At 31.5% G+C, this 27,145-nt stretch overlaps 1 protein-coding gene across 1 annotated transcript in view; it reads left to right on the top strand.

Moving 5' to 3' along the window:
- Window positions 1–27,145, top strand: part of MYO9A (myosin IXA) — a 289,464-nt gene that overhangs the window by 86,010 nt on the left and 176,309 nt on the right. Inside the window, exons 3-8 of the mRNA XM_051981925.1 lie at window positions 8,202–8,296; window positions 11,421–11,483; window positions 15,442–15,541; window positions 17,017–17,073; window positions 22,120–22,217; window positions 24,344–24,470. Coding sequence (XP_051837885.1) covers window positions 8,202–8,296; window positions 11,421–11,483; window positions 15,442–15,541; window positions 17,017–17,073; window positions 22,120–22,217; window positions 24,344–24,470 — 540 coding nt within the window. The remainder of the gene's footprint in view (window positions 1–8,201; window positions 8,297–11,420; window positions 11,484–15,441; window positions 15,542–17,016; window positions 17,074–22,119; window positions 22,218–24,343; window positions 24,471–27,145) is intronic.

Raw genomic sequence — 27,145 nt, 5'->3', positions numbered from 1 at the left:
TTGTGTTCCCTCTCCTCTACTTCCCCAGTTTTTTTGAACCTATACCTTCTTGCATTCTTCAACCATTTTTTAACAGGCCTTAGAGTCTTTTCCTTGTCTTCATTCTCTTTCTATAGCTATGTTACTATTTGTGATTCCCAGAACAAAATTCAATTTTTTGCTTGAAGTTTTAGAACTTGAGAATATTTTTGAATCTGGATAATTTATTTATTTTTTTTAAATGAAATCTAATGTTCCCTTAGGGCTGAGGTTTTTGAGTTGGGACTCATGAACTTGTTTTTTAATCGCATTTTGATAACTTTCAGCATAATTGATTTCCTTTGTAATCTTATGTATATGATTTTATGCATTTAAAAGTGTTACTCCAGTTTTCAAAAGGTTACATTAGTCTGCCAAGGAGCTGTATGATACAGAAAAGGTCCCCTACTTCAGTGCTTTTTTTTTTTTTGAAACCACTTCTGTCACATGAATTGTTATTAAACTTCATAATCTTTAAAAAAAAAAAACATGAAATGTTGTCAAACTGTCTTCTTGCTTTCTACTTAACTAATTTTATAGCCAAAATGTAAAATTGCGTACTTATTCCCGTTAAATTTGTCTTGTGGTTGGCCCATTAAACCATCTTATCAAAACAGTAAACTCTGGAGAAGTGGCAAAATGAGCTGTAAAATCATCTTGAATTGCAAGGGGGTAAACTTATCCTTATGTAGGTATCATAGAATATCAGTAGGATTTGACTCAGTGTTTGGAATATGACAAGAGATGGACAAATACAACTTATATTTCCTTTTAACTATAAGTTCCTTGAGAGTAGGAACAATTTGACTTTTGTCTATATATACCCGGCACTAAGCACAATTACTAGTTTAAAAAAAAATAATATATATATACATATATTTATATGTATGTGTATGTATATATATATGTGTGTGTATATATATTGCATATAGTAGCCTGGTATATCAAAATTCCCCATATACTCATGAAGAAATAGATTAGAAAATATTGGAAATAGAGGACTAATAAAGAAGCAGACTTTATTATATTGATAGTATACTACAGTTCACTTAAACCTAATGAGAAAGTAGATCATGGCTGTACTTCACAAAACTGCAAAAAGGAATGATATAGTAGTGATGAGGAATTCAAATTGCCCTGCTATGACTATAAAGTTTTCTCTTGACTAAAAAAACAGAATAGCTGTTATTCTTGACCTGCCTCAGTGATAATTTTATATCACAAAAAGCCAGAAAACTGATGAAGAATATTTGTGCATCCTATTATGATTATCATTGAGGAACTGAAAATAGTGATGAAGCTGCTGAAGGGGAGTTGCTATCTGAAGTCTGGGTATCTGGGAAGGAAAGAAATGAATGGAAGAAATGACGAATCACAAAATTTTAGATTTGGAATTATAATAATAGGTAATTTTTCTATAGCCCTTTAAGATTTGCAAAATGCTTTATTTTATTTCATTTGGTCCTCATAAGAAGTTACTGATGAGGAAATTGAGGCAAACAGACATTAAGTGATGACATCTCGTAAGTGTTGTCAGCTGTTTGGGACACAAGTCTTCTAGAATTCAGATTCTGTGCTTTATTTACCTGAGCCTCTTGGCTACATAGTATAGTGCTATAAGGTTTGCAAAGCACTTTACTTGTGTAAGAAAGGACTTCAGTGAGCATCTAGTGCAATCCATGTAGAAAAAGAATTCCTATTCTGACATATATGTCTTGATTTTGGATTTCTACTTAGGTTTCTCTTGGGGGCCTCTGAGAGTAGCTTCTTTTTGAAAGCAATCTGCTAATTATGGATCAAATCCTTGCTAGTATTATGAAAATAAAAGGTTAGAAAACTACACCACTACCACCCCTCCGAGAAGTCTGCTATAAATAAGCCACACTAGTTTAACCACATGAACTAACAATAGTAACATGAGAACAGAGAATAGAGGAAATGGAGAAAATACAGTGCTGTATAGAAGGGGCTTTCTGTTTGTATTTCACTATCATTGCCAAGTAAGACGTATATGTACGGGTTGGTTTCCCTTTGGGAAGAGATCAAAGACTGTAGGAGCATCTTTATACTTTCTAAGTTTTAAAGAAGAAAAAAGACCTTTTTTAGAGGGAAAATATTCTTTAAAATGAGATCTGACAGAAATAGGTGAGGAAGTCATAATTGTTACAGGAGGTTGAAGGAAGGGAGAACCTCTGAACATTTGGAACTGTATATTAAAAACAAGGATATTCATTGAAAATGTAGCTATAATTTTATTTTTATAAACAGAAAAACGTAAATTCTTCCACAAAACACTTAGCATTTAAAAAATTAGAACTAAATGAATTCCTGGGCAACAAACAAGGAATTTGTTTGATCTGTGTTCTTTTTCTTATACTCGAGTTTTATTATTTTTGAATTTTCTTCTATTATATGTAGTCCAATGTATATAAAATTTTTTGATTCTGCAGATATTTTTATTAATTAACATAATTTTCATATTTCCTTATGTTCATTTTTATCTTTTTGTGAATGTGATATTTTGATATTTTGGAATTCTGTCCTTTTTTGCTTCTGAAATACTAATGGATATTTGTGTACACCTTTGAATGTTTATTCAGATTTATTCACAGTTTAAGAAGGATTTTGAACTTGAGGTGTTACCCAGAGATAAGGGGTGATAAGCCTTGAGCCTGTCTCATTTGAGGACAGATTGAAGGAACTAAGGAAGATTAAAGGAAGTGGGGATGTTTACTCTGGAAAAGAGAAAATTTAGGGGGTAGTTGGTCTTAATGACTGAGTTCAAAGTATTTGAAAAGTTGTCATAGAAGAAGGATTCAGTTTGTTCTTTTTTGTTCTAGAAGATAACCAAGAGAGGTGAAGGAAATTAGAAAGAGGTTAAATTTAGACTTGATATTAGGAAATATTTTCTAACAATTAGAAGTGTTAAAAATGAACTAGTCTACCTTGGGAGATGTTAAGATTCTCTTCTTTGGGGGGTCTCCAATTAAAGTCTAGACAACAATACTTGGATATGTTACAGTGTGTGGTATTCCATATAAGTGTGAAATCCCACCTTCTTGAAAGTGTTGGTCGTGATCTTCTATAGTGTCTCATAAGTGAACATGGGGATTGAAAAATGATTGTTTATTATCAGTAAGTATTTGATTTATATACTTATTTTATATGCTTGGGGTCACATAAGTATTTCTCAGGCAAAAAGGGATGGGGAATGGAAGAAGTTTAAGAAGCTCTGATCTATGTCATCCTAGTATATAGCTGTAGATCCGGTACTCCTAGGCCTCTTTCCTTTCCCCTTTTGTGTTTCCAGGTGATTTGGATAATACATTACAAAAATAAAAATATACTCTTAATTTTAAATTAAAATTTAAAATTAGTGAAGAATCATAAATATGAATTTTAAAATAGATGAATAGATGATAATAGATAATAGATATATAGATGAAACATATCTAGAAAGTGTTTGAGATACACACACACACACACATATATACCCTTTATGGACAAGAATTAGAATTTACTTTCTTTAAATCATTCTTTAATGATCTGAAAGAGTTTTAATTTGAAGTATTTAAAAGTAGATTCTCAGATGGTCTTTCAAGTAATAATTTGGAGGTGTTTATAAATAATGTTCAGCTCTCTGTACTTTTTGTGTATGACTAATGATTTGAATTTTTAAAAATAGATATGTTTATTAACTAAAATTTATTTCAAGGTAGACAAAAATTTGTGGGGTTTCTTTCTTTTTTTTTTTTTTTTGACACCTGTTAAGATCTCCAACATATTCGAATATTTCTTATTAAAGCCATTCTTTTAATAATATATCTAAAGATTGACACTGTTTCCTGTGGGGTTTTTCCTTTACAACAGAAGTAATATTTTGTGATATTGAATTACCATTAGTCAATTGCACATGGAATTTTTCTCCCACACTTTGAGAAAATTCAACCCTAAGGACAATGTTTAACTTCTCTTTATTGCTCATTACCTAATGCCAAAGGTTGGAATGTTGCTCAGGAATTTCACTTAAAATAGTTCAAGTCAGTCAAGAAGAATATATGGGGAGTTTTTAACAGCATTAATGTTTTCAAATTTTGCACTTCATTCTTCAGTGAAGTGGAGTGCTTCAAATAATTTAAATATGCTTGTATTCATAGCAGCATTTTACATTTACATTGTCCTTTTTTGCATGTTTAAGACACTTTAGAGTCAAGACTGTTGGGGATCACATTATAATGCATTGTGACTTAAAAAAAATCAAATCTGCATTTAAAAATATTTAATTCTGTTTTCTGAATTCAAAGCAATATAAAGATTTCATGTTTGATTTATTCAGTTTTTTCAGATTATGATGATTCCTTCTCATCTGCCTACCAGCAGAACAGCCTCTATCATATAAAAATCTTTGTTCCCTTGTCTATATTTGTTAGGAATACATCTTTCCCTTCACTTCTTACTTATTCTTCATAGTTTATATTGCACTTGTTTAAATAACATGCCTTTATCACCTTTCACCCTGATTTCCAAAATAGTTTCCTAACTAAATTTCTCTACCTCAAGCTCTTACCTCTCTAATTCTCCCCTCACAGATTTGTCAGCTTGATATTCCTACAGCACAGGTCTGATTATCACTGGGCTTCCTAACAGACTCTAGTGATTCCCTATTGCCTAGAAGAACAAATAGACTTTTCTTTTTCTTCCCCTTCCTCTTCCTCCTCTCCTGCCTTTTCCCCTTCTCTTTCCCTTCCCCTTCCCCTTCCTTTCCCCTGCCCCTTCTCCTGCCCCTTCCCCTGCCCTTTCTAACTTCCCTTTCTCCTGTCTATTCCCCTTCCCTCTTCCCCTTTTCCTTCCCCGTTCTCCTTCCCGAACCTTGCCCCTGTCCCTGCCCCTACTCTTGTCCCTGCTCCTACTCTTTCCTTTCCCTTGCTCTTTCCTTTCCCTTTTCCCTTTCCTTTTCCCTTTACATTTCCCTTTTTTTCCCCCTTTCCCTTTGGTAGTTTAAGACCCTCCACAACCCTTTTCCAAGTTTATTATATATGACTTCCCTCCATGTTTTCTTCTCTCTAGCCAAACTGTCATTTCTAACACATAACATGCCAGCTTCATTTCTCTATGCACATCTCTTGTTCCCATTACCTAAAATGCACATTCCATTTTGTCTTTTGCTCCTAATAATACTGAATTTCCTTTAAAGTTATGTTTGAATGCCATCTACTTCACCAGAAATTTCCCAATCCCCTTCAGTTGCTAATGTCTCCTTCCAAATATTCTTCATTTATTTTGTATATACTTAAATATATATACACATTATCTCTTCTGATAGAATGAAATTTAGTTGGAGAAAAAGTTTCATTTTTGTCTTTTTATCACCAGTCCTCAGCACAGTGATTGCTCCATAGGAGGTATTTAATAACTGATTCGTGATTGAACAGAGAGATTACAATTCTTGTTTATTTTATTTTATTTTTTTTATTTTCATAGATTGATTTATTTAAAATGGGGAGATGTAAAATAATCCACAAGAGAGCTTACAGAAATTGAGAAGTAAAAATAGGCAAGCAGGGCAGTCCTGTTTGGATTTTTAAATTTAATATATGCTTAAATAAACTATAACAGAATTTCATGGTGGCATGTAGATTACAATTTAGCAACAAAAATCCAACTAATATTTGTGGTTATATCTACTATCATCTAGTTTAGGTAAATAAGAGTGTAATGCAGGAGAAACTGAGGCAGGAGAGAGATTAGAGAGTTTTTAATATTTTATTAGTGGGAGAGTAAGATTGACTGGACAGGACTCTCATCTCAAATTTGTCTGCTCAGACAGAGATAAAGATATACTGGGACCAAGGAATCCATGTTGGTCCCAGGGCTGGAGGAGACTGTCATCCCAAAGAATCCAACATCCAGCATACAGCCGCCAGCCATCAACCTCCAGCAATGAATGGAGGAACCCCAACTTCTTAAATACCTTTTCTCTAAACAAAGGAAGGGGTAAGAAGTGAGGGAAAACCTCTATCAGGATAGGGAGGCCATAAATCCTAGAAAACCCAGAGACAGGATGTCTGAATACAAAGAAGTAAAGATATCAATGAGATATCTTGGAATATTTTAGAGGGATATTGTAAATCCTTGAGGACAGAAAAGAGTCAGGAGGCCTACTCTCCTGTTTATCTTGCTAATTTATAACCTTTGAACAAATAGTCCTCAGTCTTACTGGGTCAGAGAGGGATTTACAACTAAAGAGATTGAGACAGAACAGTTAAGGAAACTGAGACAAGGGAAACTCATACAGGGAAACTGAGTCAGGACAGTTAAAGAGAACTGTAGCATAACAGGAGCACATCCCTATTTTCAGAAAACAATAAGAAGACCAGTTGATTAGCTGAAGTAATGTGTGATAAAATTGGATATATAGGCTTGGGACAAAATTGTAAAGGGCTTTAAATTCCAGACAGAAGAGTTGATTTTACTTTTAGTGGTAAAAGGGAGCACTAGTAGATATTATTGAGTGGGATAGTAATGTGTTAAAATCTGTGCTTTAAAAATACTCTGTCAGCTGAAGCAAGAATGGATTGTAGTGGGAAGAAGCTAGAGGATGAGAGACCAATTAGGACTTCATACTTTATATACCTTAAAATATTTATAGCATCATTTTTCGTGATAACTAAAAACTAGAAACAAAGTAAATGCCTATCAATTGAGGAATGACTAAATAAATTGTGATGTATGAACATAATAGAATATTTAGAATATTGCTGTATTGTAAGAAATGACATGTGTGATCAAAACATGGAAAGCTCTATAGATGCAGACTGTAGTAAACAGAATCAAGAAAACAATATATACAATAACTACAACAAGGTAATTGATAAGAACAATCACACACACACACACACACACATACATACATACATACATATCATATCCCCCAATTAGGTCAAAGACAGAAAAGTGCCATATAAATCAGATTATTCCTGGTTAGCACTCCTCCATTAGTTATATTTGAAAATGTATGCCTTTTTTCTGAATTGTATATTTATGACCTCTATCAGGAGATAAGTTGTATATTTCATCTTCAGTTTTTAGGACTTGTGGGTTATAATTGTGTTTATAAGCATTCTGAATTATTTCAGAGTTGTTTTTCTTTATAATATTACCATTATGTCAATTGTTCTATGTTTAGTGACTTCAGTTTGCATCATTTTACAGAAGTGTTTCAGATCTCCTCAAAATTGTCTGTTTCATAATTTCTTGTAGCATGGTGATATCCTTACTTTCATGTAACAATAATCTATTTAGCCATTCCCTAAAAGAAGGATTCCCCAAACTTTCATTTTCTAGCTTTTATCTCCTCATTAAAACAGAAACTCTCATTTTCTGCATATCAGTCCTTTTCTCTTTGATTTCTTTGGCCTAGTAATGGTATAGCTGGGTCATAGAGAATGTAGAGTCTGGGAATTTTGCTCAGAAAGTTACCAAACTGTTCTACAGAATGGTTAGGCCAATTCATAGCAATACCCATCAGTGTCCTAGTTTATCTATTCTTCCACGACCCCTCTACCATTTGTCATTTTCCCCTTTTGTCATTTTTAGCATACTAAATCAGGTAAGATTCAATATAAACCTGTTATTTTAATTTTCATTTCCGTAATTATTTATGATTTAGATAACTTTTTCTTATGATTGTTGATAGTTTTGATTTATTCCTTTGAAACCTGTCTTCGTATTCTTTGACTATTGAAGATTAGCTCATAGGTTTAGAAATTTAATTTAGTTCCTTATATGTCTTGGAAATAAGACCTTTATCAGAGAAACTTGTTACAAAGATGTTTCCTCCAGTTAACTGTTTCCCTTCTAATTTTTAGCACGTTAAGATTTATTTGTCCGAAATCTTTTAGGGAAGTCAAAACTTCAACAGTACTTCTGATACTGGATCTAATGTTCCTGAAGCAGTGTTGTAGTGAAAAGAATATTGAGAATAATATGACTATTACCCACCTCCCAAGATTATTATGAAGATACTGTTTCTAAAGTTTTATGGTACTACAAATATGAATGTAAATTGATGCTGACTACTTTTTTCTGGTTGTTTAATTATATAGACTAGAAATAAATAATTCAGGTATATTCAGGATACAGCTCTTGAAGTATACCATAAGAATTCCCCTTTATTTTGACAGGCTTTTGGAAATGCAAAGACAGCACATAATAACAACTCAAGTCGCTTTGGCAAGTTTATTCAAGTAAATTACCAGGAGACAGGAACTGTTCGAGGGTAAGTAGCATTCCATCAGTATTATGAGTTTTAGAAATTATTTGCTTTTTATTATTACATTCTTCTCTTTTCAAAAAGTAACAAATTAAATCTACATTTGCTTTTTAGTATAGGCACTTCATTGTATTTACATTTAAATACTACTGACTCCTTGTCCTTTAGCTTTGCCACAGTATGTACATTTGCTGCTCATTGAAGGCAAGTGTTTCTCCTGACGTGGTCTTTCTTGTTCCTCTCCTTAATCATTCCACTTCTGTGGCTCTCTATTGTCTCCAGGATCAGAAATTTACCTTTGCACCATTTTCTCTCTTTGATACTGCTATCACTCTAGTACAGGCTCTCCTCACCTCAACTATAATATTACAGTAGCTGCTAATCGTTCTGCCTGTCTCAAGTTTCTCCCCTCTTTAATTCATCCTTCATTCAGCAACCAAACTAATTTTCTTAAACTTCAGATCTGACTATATTACCTCTCTACTCCACAAACTCAGGTGATTCTTTGTTGACTCCACGATCAAATATAAATTCCTCTATTTGATCCAACATCCTTCATGACCTAGCTTTCATTACTAACCTTTCCAATCTTCTTTCACATAATCTTTGCCAACATACTCTTCAACATGGTCTTTATTCCACATTATTCCAGAAACAAGACATTCTGTTTTTCATTTCTAGGCATTTTCTCTGGTTGTTCTCTGTCATAGAGCATCCTTTCACTTCTAGGTATTTTCTCTGTTCTCTCTGCCTATTTAAATCTAGGATACAAATCACTTCTTTCAAGGGATAATCTGCCATTTCATTATGAAATTTTTCATCTCCAATAACATTATCCTTCAGAATACTTCCCTCTAATTGATTTTATTTTGCCAATTTTATTAATCACGAGACTGCCCTCAAGAAGACTATAAAAACTACTGTACAAAATTGAAATAGTGAAGCACACCTCTTGCCTTTCTGCAGAGAAATGTGGATTATAGATGTAGAATGAAATATACTTTTTCAGACATGGCCAGTGTATATTGTTTTTTTTTTTTTATTAACTCTACTTATTATTACCTTTAAGTGAAGATCTTTATGGAAGGGAAGATATATCACCAATTAGTGACAGTGGCATTAAAAAGTGACATTAAGGAAACAGCTTTTCTTTAAAAAAAAAAAAAAAGTAATACAGCCTACCTTGATATATGATATATTCCAGTCACCTCTTCCATATCTTTGATATGTTCCTGATATTTCAGTATTTCTTATTCTTGTTTACTAGTTTCATTTCCAAAGTTTTCTTCTATTATCATTTAGTAAAAATTTTCCCTTTGAAGTTCACATTCACACTATCTAAATTTTAATCAATTTATCACACCATCTGTTGATTCACTATGGTATTCTTCCATTCTATTTATTTCATTATCTGACTTAGATTTTTTATGTTGTCTCCAACTTCTGCCTTTATTTTATATAAATTGCTCCCTCAACTGCTCCTAAGTTCTCAGTTCCCAAGTCTACTAAATATGTATGATCTGTTCTCTAGATCCCCAGATTCACCCCAGCTCCATCACACAAAAGATCATATCGTGTATTTTAACATGACACACAATGCAATTGCATTTTCATAACTCCATTATTCTTTGATTTGATTTTTATCATTTCCATGATTTATTAGCCCCTACCGGCTTATCATTCTCAACTTGTCCTCCATTCACTTATTTGGCCATTTTCATTCTATTATCTTTGGACTGTCTACAATGGTCCTCCCCTTATAAAATCAATTTAGTGCTATATCCTTTTTTCAAATCTTGTTCCATTGCCATTCCTATCTTGCCAAACTCCATTCTGACTTCCTACTTTCTACTTCTACATTCGATTAGCCTACTTCTTTTCCTTTTCATGTGGTTTGGAACAGAGGTGGAAGAAATCACGGAATTGTGCTTTTTAAGTATATTACTAATATCTGTCATCTATTTTAAGTGATCTCACTGCAGTAGTATAATTTATTTGATTCCTTTTTTATCAATTCCCTTTCCCACTCTCCACAGCAAAAGTTTATTTCAAATATTCTTATTTCTTCTCAGCCCTGTCATGACACTTTTCCCTTCCTCATATCTATTGAGGATTGTTTTTTGTTATTTCACTGATAGAAAATGAAGTCATTCATCCAGAATTCTCTTTTCTCCTCTCCTTCTCATCTCACATCACTCATATTTTATCTTCTCCCTCAGAATGGGTTTCTTCCTTTAAGATGCAGCTTGAATCAATCTTCGGCATGAAAATTTTCTTGATCTTCTAAAATACTATCACCCTTTCTTTTAGAGTACCTTGTAGTTTATTCACTTCATATATGCTATATTTTTGTGTACCTGTTGTCTCCTTCTAGGATGTGGATTGTTGAATTCTTTGTACTTAAATAATCTCAGTAATTAGGATAGCTGCTTAATCAATATTTGTTGGTTGATTGATTAAAAAAAAGACTAGATATATTATCTAATGAATTGAACATTTACCAAATATGGAAATTAGGAATGCTTATAAAAAGGTCACTTGTATTTCAATTGAACTAGTTTTTATTGATGAGATACTGTTAGAACTTATTATCAGTTATTAACTTATTATGCTTAAGATTTTGAAAATATATAAAGGCTCTGAACTTCAGGCAGTCAGAATTTAGTAACTGATAGGATAAAATATGTTAATAATACTTAATGAAAATTGCATAGATATCTATGTATCCTTTTTTATACCTATGTTTTTCTGTTAAACAAATGTTATCTAACATGTTAAATACTTTTCTTTCTTTCTTTCTTTCTTTCTTTCTTTCTTTCTTTCTTTCTTTCTTTCTTTCTTTCTTTCTTTCTTTCTTTCTTTCTTTCTTTCTTTCTTTCTTTCTTTCTTTCTTTCTTTCTTTCTTTCTTTCTTTCTTTCTTTCTTTCTTTCTTTCTGTCTTTCTTTCTTCGCAATTGAGGTTAAGTGACTTGCCCAGGGTCACAAAGCCAGGAAGTGTTATGTGTCTGAGGCCAGATTTGAATTCAAGTACTCCTGACTTCAGGACTAGTGGTGTATCCACTGCACCAACTAGCTGCCCTTTAAATGCTTTTCTAGTAAATAATTTTATCACTATTTTTTTCCCTTGCAGAGCTTATGTTGAAAAATACCTGTTAGAGAAATCTAGACTAGTCTATCAAGAACACAATGAACGGTAAGTTTTGTCTATCTAGCTATCTTATCTACACACACACACACACACACACACAAAACAAAATAAAAACATATATATAAATACACAAATATGTATGTATGTGTATGTATTTTTATATATGTTCACAGACTATATGAATCAGACTCTTAATTTTCTAGGTTTCATTTATACTATTTAGATATTACTACTACTACTACTATTTCTACAGCTGCTGCTGCTACTACTACTATTACCACCACCACCACCAATAATAAAATGGCACATTTGTTGCATATGCTCTCTTTCATATTAAATCATAACATCACCTGCTAATGACCATGTCCCAGATACAAATGGAATTCTGATTTTCAATGATGTAGGACTGTTGTGCCCACAGGCAGCAGAAATATGTATCCAGTGGGGGAAACAATACAGAGACTCAAGAAGCATACAGGCCAGTGCTAGATATAGTCTAGCCCAGATGGAAGCAGAAAGGTAGATTTAGATAGATTAACACAGAAGTGTGGGAAGGTGGTTTTTTGAGAAAAAGATGTCTTTTAAAGGATAAATTAGTTCCCATTGAGGATGTTTGTCCTAAACTTATTTTTATTTCTTAATGTTTGGCGGCTTTTAGAGGAAATATATGAGCTAATAGCTTAGTACTGATAAAAATCTGTTAAAAGGGTAATAATGTAAATGAAATCAAAATACTCTTAGATATATAGTCAATGAAACTTGGAATATATGTGACAATTTTGAAAAAAGACATTTATTTACATATACATTAAATAACCAATTGTTAAAGTATCAAGGAGATGTCCCAAAATGAATTTGCAGATAAAATGTTACCAGGACTATTTGAATTCACATGTTAATTTGCCATGTTCAGCCTTCATGCTATTATAAACTGCTTCCAAATAGAAAAAAAATTTTCCATTACTCTTTATCTGAAGCACATATAGTTCTGATTGATGGACACATAAGGGATAAAACAGACAAAGGAAAATACAAATCAGATCTTAATAAATACAAAGTTATATTTTAAAAAATCGTGATTTTGTTTTCATGGGTTCCTCTCAGTGTGGGAAGTCCCTTTATATAGAGTACCACCCATCTCTTATTAGAGAAATCCTTTGCTTGAGATAGAAATCATGTGACTTAACATATATGTATACTACACAAATTTACCGATATTTAAGTATTTTTGCATCCTTTCTCATTAATGGTATAGAGGTAGCATGGTAGAGTATATAGAAACTGCTGTAAGTAGAGTCAGAAGACCTGGATTAAAGATATGCTTATGTCTCCTCCTCCCCAACACCTAATATATACTTGGAGTAACATATTTAAAATCAGAAAACCATATACATACATAAGTGTGTGCATGTGTGTGTTAATTTATATCTTTAATGAGAAATGATGCAGAAATACTAAAATATTGATAAATAAATGACAATTATATGTTAAGGAAATTATTCATTTGGAGCAAATAGGATTTAGGTCAGAAATGCAAAGGTAATTCACAATTAGAAGACAATTAATGTAATTATATCAATAATAAACTTCATAGAAACCAAAAGATAATGATAAACTGCAGAGTTTATCTGCAGAAGCTGCAGAAGCTTTTGAAACTGTGAACTAACATAATTTGTTAAGGAGTAATAGACTTTTCCCCCTAAGAATATGAATATTGTACATTTGCCACCATCATTTTTTGACACTGTTTTAGAAATGTTTATTTTATCTCTTGGCAAGATGAAGAAATTAGAGGAATAAACTGAAAGAAAAAAAAAAACATTATTGTTTGCTAGTGCTATAAGGGTACCTTTTTAAACTGAAGAAAATAAAAAACTGCTGTAGCAGTAGAGTAATAAAAATACAAGATGTTTTGCATATCAGTAAAAAATTTCAGAATAAATTTATATGAAAAGTAATATAATTATGATAAAAATGATAAAAAAAATCTTTGAGTAATACCTATATCAAGATTTTGCAAGAGGGGCATCGAGAGTATTATAAAAACAATTTTAACAGAAGTATAAATAATGAATTAAATAATTGGAGAGGCCCAATGTACATGATTTTGCTGAGTTAATTGAATAAAAAAATTAAATAAAAATAAAAAACCCAAACTAATCTCCAGATCTATTAGCAGTTAGATAGATAACAAGGGCTATGTCACAGAATTAGCAATATTGGTGAATGTTGCTTTATATTGGTGAATAAGAGATAAAAATTGCAAGGAGGAATTACAGGATAGCAGTTTATTCTAAGAGTTGTCAGACTTTAACATATTTAATATGTTTTAATATAAATGGGTAATAAGCCCTTCAGGGCTGAATAAAATGGGAAAAAAATAATGTAATATATTGTTATCTGTACAGTGAACAGATAAATTTAACTTCTTCATCCTCAACCTATTTATTTATAAAATCAAAAGGCTATATTAGTAGTATTATGTCCTTCAAACTTTAGATCTACAATCCTATAATTCTTCCAATCCTTTTAAATTAAAAATTATGAATTCAGTGCTAACTTAACTGGGGAGAAAATAGGCATGGCATTCTACAATCAACAGAACTTTCATATGAGATAAGCAACTTTTGGAAAAGCAACTTCATATTTATTTAAAAAAAAAAAAAGAAAACCATAAAACTATTTAGACTCTTTGAATTCAATATTTTTTCCCCCTGGACTTTTTTTTTGAAATTCTTTTTCGTGTGGGAAAAGAGGTGTATACATTTTTTTTTTAATGATACAGAAAAAGTAGAAAAATCATAATTAGGGGTATAGTAATAAAAAAAGACATTAATAGAATGCAATTTTATTGTATTTTAACAAATGACAAAAATGAAGACTGTAGAGCAATTCATAAAATAAGAGAGAGTACAGAAAAGATAAGCAGAACTAGGACACACATTTTTAGTATTTTTAGTGGATCTTTGATTTGGTTCTTGTAGTTTGTTCTTCCTGTGGAGGTTCCAACTATCCATTTCTGCCCCTGTGTCACTCAGGCTTCAGTTGAGAGGAGTCTGTGTTCTGCTTGGTGCCTGAACACCAAGGTAGATTTCTGGAAGAAAAGAGCTTTTAAATATTCTTGTGTACAACTTGTCCCTACTCTTTTTTGTCCATTCTTGGAAATCAAATGGGTTAGGAGATTTTGATTTCGTCACATTGTTAGTTACCATTGCATGGACTTTTTCTTTGCTATATACATCATTCTTCCCACATGACAGATCTATATTCTTTTTGTGAGAAGTTGGTTGCTGTTAATTTTCTTCCAAGGTTTGCTCATTGTGTCCATGTCCTTCTATAAATTATACTTTAAAAAAAAATCTTAATGATACCTTTTGTTTTCATACTAGTTCTGTGTCTTTAACATCTCCACATTCTCCTTGCCATTTATTTCCTCTAGCACAGCAAGATATTTAAGCAAAATCATTATTCTTAGCTATGGTTTGTTTCTGTATACACCTCATTTTTATGTTGATTCTTTCCATCTCTCTTCTGAAAAGGAGCTTTTTTCTAAGATTGGAATTGGATACTATTATTAGTGTTAGACTTTTAGTTTTGTTTTCATTTATATACTATGTTCACTGTATATTTAATTCCCCTTGTTATTTTTACTTCAGTTTGCATCAGTTCATATGTTTTTGTTACTACAAAGTTTCTTCCTTTGACATGAATGCACAGCAGAATTGTTAGTTTAAAAGTGTCTTTTCTCAAACAATTTCAAATTGTTTTACTAAATAGTTGAATTTTAATCCAATATCAGAAAAATGAAGCAAGCCATAAATGAACAAAAAATACCTGTTCCATACAGTTTTACCAGTAAATTTTATCTAACATTTAAAGAGCATGTGATTTCTTTGCTATTAAACTCTTCTCAATAATAAAGAAATTCTTTTTACATCATTTAATGTCTAAATATGTTTTTTTCTACTGACAAATTTTTATTATTTATTCATTTTTATGACAGGAACTACCATGTGTTCTATTACTTACTGGCAGGAGCAAGTGAAGAGGAGAGGGCAGCATTTCACCTTAAGCAGCCTGAGGAGTATCATTATCTCAATCAGGTGGGACTTGGAGAGAAGGAAGGCATTTTGACATGTTGGGTATTGTTATAAATGCACTTAGTTTTTACCAGTGTTTATCTTTTGATGTAGGCAACAGTTATTGAGTGTAATAGTTAAAATCCTACTTTTATAAAATTTATAGGGTCAAATCTGATACATTTCTACATATTTTTAATCTCTTAGGTTTAATGTCTGAAATAAGGGGATTCATATTATTTTGCTTTTGCATATTTTTCATGTAGAAAAAAATTCTTATGTTGTTAAGGTTTTGTTATTTGTTTGAGTGTTGTTACTAATAATGTTACTAATCATCTTTTGCCAAGTTTTCATGTAAAGTGTAATTTATATATTTACAGGTCTTTAGTATCTAATTCCTTGCATGATTTCATGCTTAATTATTTTTTCTTGATATAAATATATATATAAATGATCTACTAATGTGTGCTTATGTATACTTATAGATAGACATATTCCTAGTATGATTAGCTTAACAAAATAACAGATCTACTCCTAAATCAAAATGAAATCCATCAATTATAAGGCATTTGGAAATTTTAGATCTTTCTCTGAAATTATTTTTACCAGAGCAGATTTAAACTATTTTCCCCTCAGCAGAATGATTGCAAAGACTAAGTAGAATACTTAAATGCCCTTAATAAATGTTAATAAAATAAAATTAGGTATCCTTCACTCTTTATGATTGTCATATATAAAAATAAATTCTGTCCTATTTAGGATTTAAACATCCTAATAGAAAAGATTAAAGTTTTCATGCTTAATGTTCCCTGAGTCATATAGGGATCTGTAAGGAAAAGCTTGCTATTTAAGTTAAAAGAATAATTACCTCTAAAGCAAATAACTTACTTTGCTAGCAACATAGGTGTTTTAGGATGTAGTTATAGCAATGCAAGTAGCACGTCAGCTTGGTAATTATGGACATTAATTTTGAAATAAAAAATTTAGCATGGTCTTTCATAATGTTAAAGATGATTATATTCTTTGTAGTACTTAGAGCTTTTTTATTAATTAAAATTAAGTGGTATTTTTTGGGGAAGGTCATAATTTTATTTCTGGGACAGCCATTCTTTGGATTTCTGAAATAACCCATTTGAATTATGGTTTAACAATTTATTCCTTTACTTACTATTTATTATTTTTAGAGACAAACACCACTAAAACTAAGTTAATCTTAGAATTTGTAATTTTTTTAAAAAGCTATCCTCCTGTTATCTGTTATTTGGACAGACTGTAACTCAAGTATGTTTTTTTATAAAAATCAGTATAAGAGCAAATATTGATAATTTAATGAATGATTTTCCAGAATATTTCTTAAATATCTTATTTCAGTCTTACTATGCAAAATCTTCTTTTATGTTGCTTGTAGCTGTGCTACATGCTTACTTAATTTAAAAGATGGTCAGGAAAATTTGTTGTACTTCTTTATCTTTTCCTAACTGGATTTGCCTTACTTTCAGATGACAAAGAAACCCCTCAGACAGAGCTGGGATGATTATTACTATGACTCTGAGCCGGTCAGTACAAGTACACAGGTAGTCTGTGTTGCTGGTGAAGGGTATTACCTCGCTCATTTGATTATCATCTCACAATTTACAACTTTGGGAATTAAATGTATAAAATTAGAACTTGAGCAATTGATAATAGTTTAGATTACTTGCTGTGTATTCTTACATGCTTGAAATTATACCACTAATAACCTATCTGAATTTTCTTAGTTAATTCTTAAAGCCAGAGTTCAGTCTAGATTCAATTGCATTTAAAGACCAAGATCATGAGTTTTTTAGATGATCTCAAAGTTGCTATATTTTATGATGGTGGAATTTTTAAATTTTAATTAAATGAATGTTTCTACAAACTAGATTGATTTTAATTTTTGAATCATTCAGTCTAATGGAAACTAAATTTAAGTTAAATGATAACAAAATTGAAGTAATTTATATAATCACTGCTAGTTTTTTTTCCCTTTAAAATGAAGCCAAATGGGTATTACTCTACTGATGCACTACAATCCTGTGCTTAATTTTTAACCTGGTTTTTCATCAGAATTTTGTTTGTGCATGTATGTGTCTGTGCACACGTGTGTATGTAAAGATCTGTGAATTATTTTTAATAGAACACAAATTCATATTTGGGTAATGATTAAATTTGATCTGTTAAAATGTAAGATTCCTTTAATTTTCTGTTTTTTAAAAATAAACTCAAATCACTTTTTGGTCCTGTTTATTTTTTAGTTCTGAGAGAAAATAATTTAATATTTCTTTCAAAAAAATTTTAGTGAAATTTCAGAACACAGCCCTGAGAAAATCAGAATGAACTGACAGTAATCATAATTTTTTGGGCTCTGAGCATAAAATCAAGCAATTCTTTAAAGACTTAGCTTGTTTGTTATGTTAATTGAGGGCAAATTGCTACAAAAGAAAATTGATGAAGAAAGGAAAAGTAATATTATTCTTTTTCCTGACCTGTGGAAACAATTCAGATGTCAAAAGTTTAAAATAAGATCCTTTTGGTTAATATGCTTCTAGTTATTCATCTGTGTGCTCTGTCCCTTCATTTTTCTTTGCTCTAGATTGCATTGTTTTAATCCTGATTGTTTGTGGTTACTTTTCTATTTATTAAAAATCTAGTTTATTTCAAAGACTTAAAAATGATTCTAGCATTACCCACATTTCATGAAGAAAAATTTATGGAGTGATTTTATTATTGTTTCTTAAATGTTTTACACTGATTTCTGAAAGGATTAAAAGATTCAGTGTATTAGTCAAATTGTAATAGGGCTCAATTAAAGCTATCCAACTTCTTCAATACATTCTAACAAATCTTAACAGAAATATTAACATTTTGTGTTATATTCCACTTAGAGTAAGTGTATAGTGCTAAAAATTATTCAAAGTGAGAGAGCAAATTTTTCATTCGTTTAGTGAGAAAATCATAACTACTCATTGCTTATGTGCTGTTTTATTTTGGACTTGATCTGCTATTTCCTTGGTATTGAGAATCTTCATGTGAGAGAAAGCCAGCTGAGAAAACTCCCTCTACCAATGTAGGTCTTCACCTTCTTCATAGTTTATACTCTTTAGCATGTTCCCTGTGGGAATGAGTGGTTAAATAACTTACACTGGGTTCCACATACAATGTGTGTCAGATAACTGAATTTAAACTTAACACCTCCTCTTGGGGGAGATTCCATAGGCTCCTTAGGCACCATACTAAGTGCTCTTAATATTGCTTAGCTAACTCTTTTTCCCCCATTAATTCAAACTAACTGAGAATGGATTAAATTGATAAAAATGCAAATTACAAAAAAGTTTTAAATAATTATATTTTATGAAGATCAGATAAAAACTATATTGACAAAGTACTGATAAGTAGTTTCTTCAGGAAATTGAAGGGGGATTCCTTAGACTTTTTCAGGAGATCCTTAAGGTCAAAATTATTTTCATAATATTTTATTTTCTTGTTAAAAATTCTTCTCTTTCCAATTTGCATATCTGCATGAAACTGGATTTTCTTAATAGACAAACCAAAACAGTATCATAACAGATTAAATGCAGAAGCAGATATTCTGTAATCCTCTTATACTACAAAGAAAGTCAAAGACAAATTGCCTCCTTAAGGAGCTGATATTTTGAATGGGACAAAATAGAAACAAATATTTATATATACAATATACATATATATGTGAGGGGAGGCAAGGTGATACCCACACATACTCACATCACATTGGGGAGAAAGAGGGAAAGAAAGAGATGAGAGAGGGAGATGTGAGAGGGTAGAAGGGGTGGATAGAGAGATTTGGAGAGATAAATATTGGAAGATGTTGCCTATGTAATAAGTGTTTTTGATGAGTGTAACATAAAACATTAAGTAGTAATGTTGGTTATTGTGGTAATTTTATGCCATTTTAAAGTGCTATGTAATCATAGTTGTTGTACATGAATCTGTCAGCATTCAGCATTAGATATAGCAATTTCAAAAGTAAGTTAAAATAATTAAATTTATATCATAAAGGTCCTAAGCAGAACTTTATCAAGGCTTGTCAATTACTGCTTTTTTCTTTATTAGTTATACTTCTTTAATTATCACTAATATTTTGAATGTTGCCTTCAGCTCTGACAAATGAAAGTTCTTCATTTGCAGTTTCCAAATATGGCTTTTAAAGAAGTAGAATTTAACCTACTAAGTAATAGAGTTTATCTAAAATTAAATATAAACTTTAAAATTCACTTAGAAGAATCGGGATTCCTTTGTTTCTAAGTAGACATCTATGTGTTGAAATTCCAAAGTCTTAAGAAAGGTAATTGGATTAAATAAATTAACATTTCCTCCATTTACCAAGTTGTAATTTTCTAAAATTTATTTTTAAATCAGTAAATAGAACTTAGAAAGATTAGTGTTTCCCAAGATTTTTTAGACAAATGCATGACATAAAGACTATTTATTTGAAAATGATTGTCATTTCTGTGCCAATCATATATTAATATACATTGTATTTGCCATATGCATATTTTAAACTTGCTATACACATTGTACTTGCTGTATGCACATTTGAAAACATTGATTTACTGTCACTTGTCAGTCTTCTTGGAAATGAACATTTTCTTTGTTTATAAAAATTAAGATTAAAGTGTTTTTGTTTAGTAAAATGTTACTATTTCTTTTTGCTGTTTTTTAAAATAAAAGATTCACAGAATTAAAGATTTAGAGCTTAGAGGAAATTTTAAGATTATCTATTTTATAGGTTAGGAAACTGATAATCATTGAACTTAAGAGATAAATGTCATGTAATTTTGGATGCTGCAGAACATATAGTTCTGACACTTCATATTTAAGTTTTTTCCTTGAAAAATAGCTCTTTAGAGTTGGTAGGACCATTAGAAGTCATCTAAGCTAACCATATGTGAAAATAAGAGAATATCACTGTATTTCTGTTGAGACCATGAGGTGATAATATCAGTTATCTTTTGAGCATATAGAGTAGTAGTATAGCCATGATTGTTTTTATCTTTTCTATTATAGTAATCTGTTCTTTGAGATAATTTTGTTTTCAAAGTTAAGATAATGGAAATGCTGGCTTGTTTTCCCCCCCTTTTTTTTTTAGTGTTTTTGAATGAGTATCACAAGTATATGATAATAATTTTGGTAACTTCTTAACTCAACTAATACTATTATATATACAAAGCAATCATTACACATAAAATTGTTACATTATATAATCTTAATTAAGAGGAATTACATATGTTTATGTACTATAACAAAATAATATCTATATTATAATATCTATTTTGTACCTTTCTGTCCTTTTAAGTAGTTCTTATATTTATTAGATTTGGTTGCTCTCATTTTGAAAATAGTTCCGTTCATTTTCTTCCTTCATCCTAAATTGCTTCATATTAGTATTTCCATATTTGTTTATAGTCTTCATATTTGTCATATTTTAAGTCTTAAGTATTCATTTACTTTTTATTTTTCACTATTCATTCCTTTTGATTAAAAAGTCAAGCCAAAAGCCAAAGAATCTTCATCTCTTTATCATTCTGTTTATTTCATTGGAAGCATATAATATTCATTTGATTTGGGATTATAAAATAAGTGTTTTTCACATAGAAGTTTTAAGATGAAAAAATATGTTCTAAGTTTACCATCAAAGCAGCCAAGTAACTTTTTTTCATTTCTGTTTTTACTTGAATAGATAATTTTCAATGAAAAAAAATAATTATTGAGGGAAGCATGAAGGTTCCCTAAGAATTATGAGGAAAACAAAACACTTGAATTCTTAAGACATAAATAATTTTCTGTTGTATATTTATAGTCTCTCATTTATAGATAGGGTTCTTTCTCCCTAAAGATTTCATACATTTTAAACATGCCACTCATTCTTGCATTCAAATCTCCAAGTATTTAATTGAACAACTACATGTCTTATTATGGCAAAATAAATTCTTAAAGTCGTTCTTAGTTTTCCAAAGCAGGATAATTTTCAATAATGGAGCTATTCCAAGATAAAATCAATGAATTATTTTATTATAAAGAAACAACTTTGATCAACTTGGAATAAAGTTCCCTTTTATTACTTAGGAAAGTTAAATGGAAATATTATGCTAACATAATAATCATTTTTGTGGAACTCTAGACTTTTTTAGCCACATTAGAGTATATATCATTTGAAAATTGCTCTTGTTTGCACATATAACTTTATCCTTATTGTTACTCATCCTTTATTTGGTTGCTCACTTACATTAGGAGCCCAGAAATAGTGGATTAACTAAACAGTGCACTATGTCTTTGATTTTGGCACATAAATAGAAATATGCCTTTATAATGGATAAAGGAATGGATAAGGATCTTATTTATAGTTGTTCTAAAACAATCTAAATGTCAAAATACTTTAGAAAAGAGTTATTGATATTATCAACATCATTTATCTGATTTGTAATAAGTAAAATATTGAGAATAGTGAATTTTTGGTGTTCAGATTATGATTCGGTCATATAAGCAACAGTTATATTTAGTTTTGAATCAAATAGATAATCTTGATTTCTTATATTTTAAACCAGCAGGATTGTTCCTCTGTTGATGGAGAAGATTTGAAGCATGATTTTGAAAGACTACAGCTGGCAATGGAAATGGTGGGATTTCTTCCCAAGACTCGTAGACAGTGAGTTCATTTGATAAATTCTTAAACAATTTTTTTAATACTTTATCCCTTTAGAAGCAATAGTAAGAACTACCTTTGAAAAATATGTCATTTGGGGAGCAGTTAGGTAGTACAGTGGATAAAACATAAGCCCTGGAATTAGGGGGACCTGAGTTCAAATGTGGCCTCAGACACTGGACACTTAACAACTGTATGACCCTAGGCAAGTCACTTTGTTTTAAAGTTGCTTTGTTTCTTCTCTGTGGTACTTGGCATCCTGAGGTTAGGAAGGAAAAAATCCTGATTGCAGAAATATCTCAGGCATTGAAGATTAACAGGTCTGAAAGTGGTAGAAATGCAGAGCCTGAGGGATTCTAAAGTATTGACTAATGAGTGTTGGAATCCTAGTGTTAACTCTACTTGAAACAAGGTGATTACTCAAGGGAGATGTTAGAATCCTAGTGTTAACTCAATGGAATTGATACAATGCTTGTGTTCATACCTTGAGAGAGATCATATAATCAAGAAGTATTTAAATACTCCTTGGAGTTCACAAGTATGGGAGGTTCACAAAGTTAATTTTGTAACTTTGTGAATTCACACCTCCCTTAATCCCTGCCTCCAGAAGAAGGAGTCAATCTTTGGGAGATCATATATATAGAAGCTCTTAGAGCTTCAAGTTAGTTATGTCAGAACATTGCCAGGGGTCGGAGAAGAGCACTCTGGGAGGAAGCCCATAAACCCATAAGCCTACTCTAAGAGGTGGAGTCAGATTCATTCCATTTTCCACCATTGTGCTGGCTGGAGGCTGAAGAAAGCAGAGGCAAAGGATAACTGCAAGAACTCTTGGAACCAAGCAGAAAGATAGGCCTCTAAGAAAAATTAACCAGGCTATTTTGGAGGAAGCAATAAAAGATCTGAACTTTTAACACCTGGCTGCATTTGGGGTGATTATTGATCTGAACTGATATTAAGGTTCTCTCCAGAAAACCTCCCCAAGAAACCTGGTCCCAGAGAGAACCTTCATATTATATTTTAAAGAAGAAAAACACCACAAATGAGTAGTGTTTATGTTCAAGGAAACTTATCATCTTGTTTCTTATACTATTATTCTACCTGACTGAAGCTAAAATAGATGTTTGGTTTTGAATTTGGGGGGCTTTTTTGAGTGGGGATGGGATTTTGTTTCTTTCAGTCCCTGAAGAAGTCTTACTTAATGTCTTTTCTTTCTGCTCCCCAGCTGAGTCATAATAAGTATGTTGAGGCTGGATTTTCCTAGACTACTGAGCAGTTGGCGTTCGTTTTTATGAAAGTCTTTATAAATGGGGATAATAGGAAGAGAGTCTTAATTTGAAAGTTAGAAAACCTGGATTCTAAAGCCTTAGGATTTCTAAGATTGTTTAGTGCTACAACTACTTTGTGGTTTTATTATTACCTTTGATAAGCTTAGTACCCTGATTTTTCTTTTTCTTTTTTATTCCTTTTTTGTACTTTTCTCTTTCCCATAGTTTCTCTTCTTCCCTTCTACCCCCAAAGCACACAACAATTAAAAGTCTTTTCTACTCATTACCTATTATAATTTAGAAGTGCTTGCTTTCCTTTTCTTTCTTTTCTCTTCCTCCTCTTCCTGTTCTCCATAAGATATTCCTTATACAATAAGTAGCAGTGTCCCAAAAGGATGTGCAGGAGTTCACATATAATTAGAAATGGATTGTCAAAGGATTCTGATATCAGAATTTCTGCCTTTTTTCTCTTACAATAGTAACTGAACAGAATTTTCAAATATTAGATAAACAGGGTGCCATGTTTTAAATTATTTTATTTTCATCATTCCAGAAATTTAATGTCTATTTAATGGAAACATTTTCTCTCTGACTCCATAGTCTTTAAAACAAAAACATCCCAAATCTTTAATCTACATTATTTATATAAGACACTATGTATTTAAACATTGTATAAGAAAGAGTTCACTCTGAAGATGTTTCATTTAATTTTTTATTTGAAATCGAGTTTTAAAATTTGTTCTAGGTTGTTTTATTTGCTCTATGGTTTAAATGAAATGGACTTGGCAAGAAGTAGTGTGGAGCTTGTTTTTAGAAAAATAGTCCATGATCAAAACTTAGGTTTGTATCATTTTTGTTTTACAGGATTTTCTCTCTTCTCTCAGCAATATTACATTTGGGTAATATCTGTTATAAAAAGAAGACATATCGCGATGATTCCATAGATATCTGTAATCCTGAAATATTGCCAATTGTTTCAGATTTACTAGAAGTGAGTATTGGAAAATTGCCATTTTTCTTTTCAGAAATGTTTATTTCCATTATTTAATGTTTCCGAATTACTTTAATAGATCAGATAGACATATCTTGCCCTGATCAATATTACACATCAAAGAAAATGTTAGAACAAAAACTGTCACTGTAGCCTTAAATGCTTTTTTCTACTTTTAATATTTAGGAAAATAAAAAAAAAATTATTGGGGAGCTAACTATGGCAAAATTCTGTGTTCACAAAGGGCCTACATGTTTGTTCTCTTTGTTTTGGCTTTCTTCTATCCTCCACAAGCCTTCCCTCCTCCGTCCTCCCCTCTCTCTTCCCCCCTACCCTCCCCTTTACGGGGTAAATGTAGAATTAGGAAGTCCTTTGAATTGCTGCTTTTCTCCCAGAAACTCTTTAGCAGCAGATATTGTGGATAGCTAATGCTATGAGTTCTGGAGCCAGAAAGACCCGAGTTCAGATCCAGTCTCAGACACTTACTGACTTTGTGATCCTGTCAAGTCATTTAACCTCTATTTGCCTTAGTTCCTCATAAGAAAAATTGGGATACACTGGAGAAGGAAATGGCAACCACTCCAATATCTTTGCCAAGAAAACCTCCAAGGAGATCATGAAGAGTCAGAAGGTCTGAATAAACTCATTTGGGCAGAGGAGGTGGAAATGGGTTTAAATTATGAAGCTGGGGAAGAGATATGAAAACTGTAAGGGCCTCAGTGCAGTGCCTCTCCAGGAATTCCTAACCATGTGGACACAGGAGACACATAAAGGACAGTTCTCCCTTAATATGAAATTTCTATTTGTTTGGGGTAGCAAAAATGAGGATGAAATTAAAGCTGTTAAGATGATATTGTTTTAGCTGTATAATAAACTTTTAAAAATTTCTTATTCTGAATTTTTGACTCATCAACATTTTACATTTTTAAAATTTGGTCCATTATTAACTCCTAATTCCCTCTTCCCCAGTTTTATGTTACTGAAATAGTTGATAACTTTTAGCAAGATATACTTTGTATTTCTAATTGGATATTAAATTTTATGCTTTATTTGTAGTTGAAGAACAAATAGAGATCTAGGAAAATATCTGTGGCCTATTTTTTCTTTTGATGCTTAGCGATCACTTTGAAAACAGGGGATATGATTTTTTAATCTAGTTTAGTATTATAGAATGTTAAAAGATGAAATTTGGACATATTTTCAGTTAAATCGAGAATTAAGTGATTGTGTTGGGATATGTATTGTTAGTAAACCTTTTTCTCAGCTAGGAATTGACATTTGAAGTGAAACAAGCCTTATTAGCTTCCTACTCTGGGCAAAATATGATGGCATGTGCTTTGAGTTATTCCATCCCTCCCTTTGCACATACCTTGCTTTCCCCTTCAAAGTGCTAATGGCATAATAAAGATATCAAACAAATACACATATTTATGATTATGTTTTATAAGGACAAAGTAAAATAAGTTAGAGATCCTTTTTATTTAGGGGAATCGGCCATGGATTGGGGAGGAGATAGCAGCAGAGTATAAACTTAAAAGAAGATTCAGTAGGCAATTCTGGAGGAATTGTGTTCTAGATATTAGGATCTGTTACTTAGAAGAAGTGGGAAAAGACATGACAAAATTGTGAACAACTAGGATCAGGAAGAGAGATTGGAGTCAGATTTTTGAAGGTTTTTGAAGCAGATGAGGTATGGATTAAATATAATTGAGATACTACTAGATTTGGAGTAAGATTGTGTGATTTTTTTTTTTAATTTAAATTTTATTTTCAGATTTTTATTCTATGCTTCCCATTTCTCTCCTTCCACTCCCTACTTGTACCTTGCTTCTGCTAATTGAGAAAGTAAGAAAAACAAAACCCCTGTTACAAATCTCAAAGTGACAAGTCCAACAAAACAAATTCCTGCATTGGACATGTTCAAAAGAAGAATCTCAGTCTGTATTCTTGACTCCATCACTTTTCATTGGTTAGGTGTTTTATCTTGATCCTGTGAAATTATGCTTAGTTATTTTGTTGAACAGAGTTCCTAAGACTTTCAAGGTTATTTGTCTTTACAGTATTGATATTATTATAAAAATATTCTTCTGTTTCTGTTCACTCTGAATTAGTTCATACAAGTCTATCTTTGTGTTTTGGAAACTTGTCTCCTCATCATTTCTTATCATATAATAGTATAAATTGTTCAACCATTCTCCAGTTAATGGATGTCCTCCCTTATTCCCAGTTTCCAATACTTTACCACCACAAAAAGCGCTACTATAAATATTTTTTGCACATTTAAGTCCTTTTCTTCCTTTTTCTTCCTTTTTTAATCTCTTTAAAGTATAGACCTACTAATGGTATCACTGGGTTCAAAAGGTATGCACAATTTAATAGTTTGGACATAGTTCTAAATCATTTTGCAGTGTACCTATTCTCTTACAGCTCTTCCAACATATATCTTTCCCCCTTTTTGTGTGTCTGCCAAGTTGATGGATGTCAGGTGAGGTTGAACAGGAGTTGTTTATTATTCATTTCTTTCAAAAATGATATGAATTTAAATGCTGGCTCTGCTACTTTTAACTTGTAAAAGTAGGCAATTCACTGCACTCACTGGGCCTCTGTTTTTTCATCTTTGCAATTAAATCATCTGACTAGATTTTTCTAAAATCTTTTCTAATTTTTTATCATCC

This window comes from Antechinus flavipes, chromosome 2, assembly GCF_016432865.1.
Source record: "Antechinus flavipes isolate AdamAnt ecotype Samford, QLD, Australia chromosome 2, AdamAnt_v2, whole genome shotgun sequence".
Lineage (NCBI taxonomy): Eukaryota > Metazoa > Chordata > Mammalia > Dasyuromorphia > Dasyuridae > Antechinus > Antechinus flavipes.
Note: the sequence above shows the minus strand (reverse complement) of the source record. Positions and strands in the feature narration are given on the sequence as shown.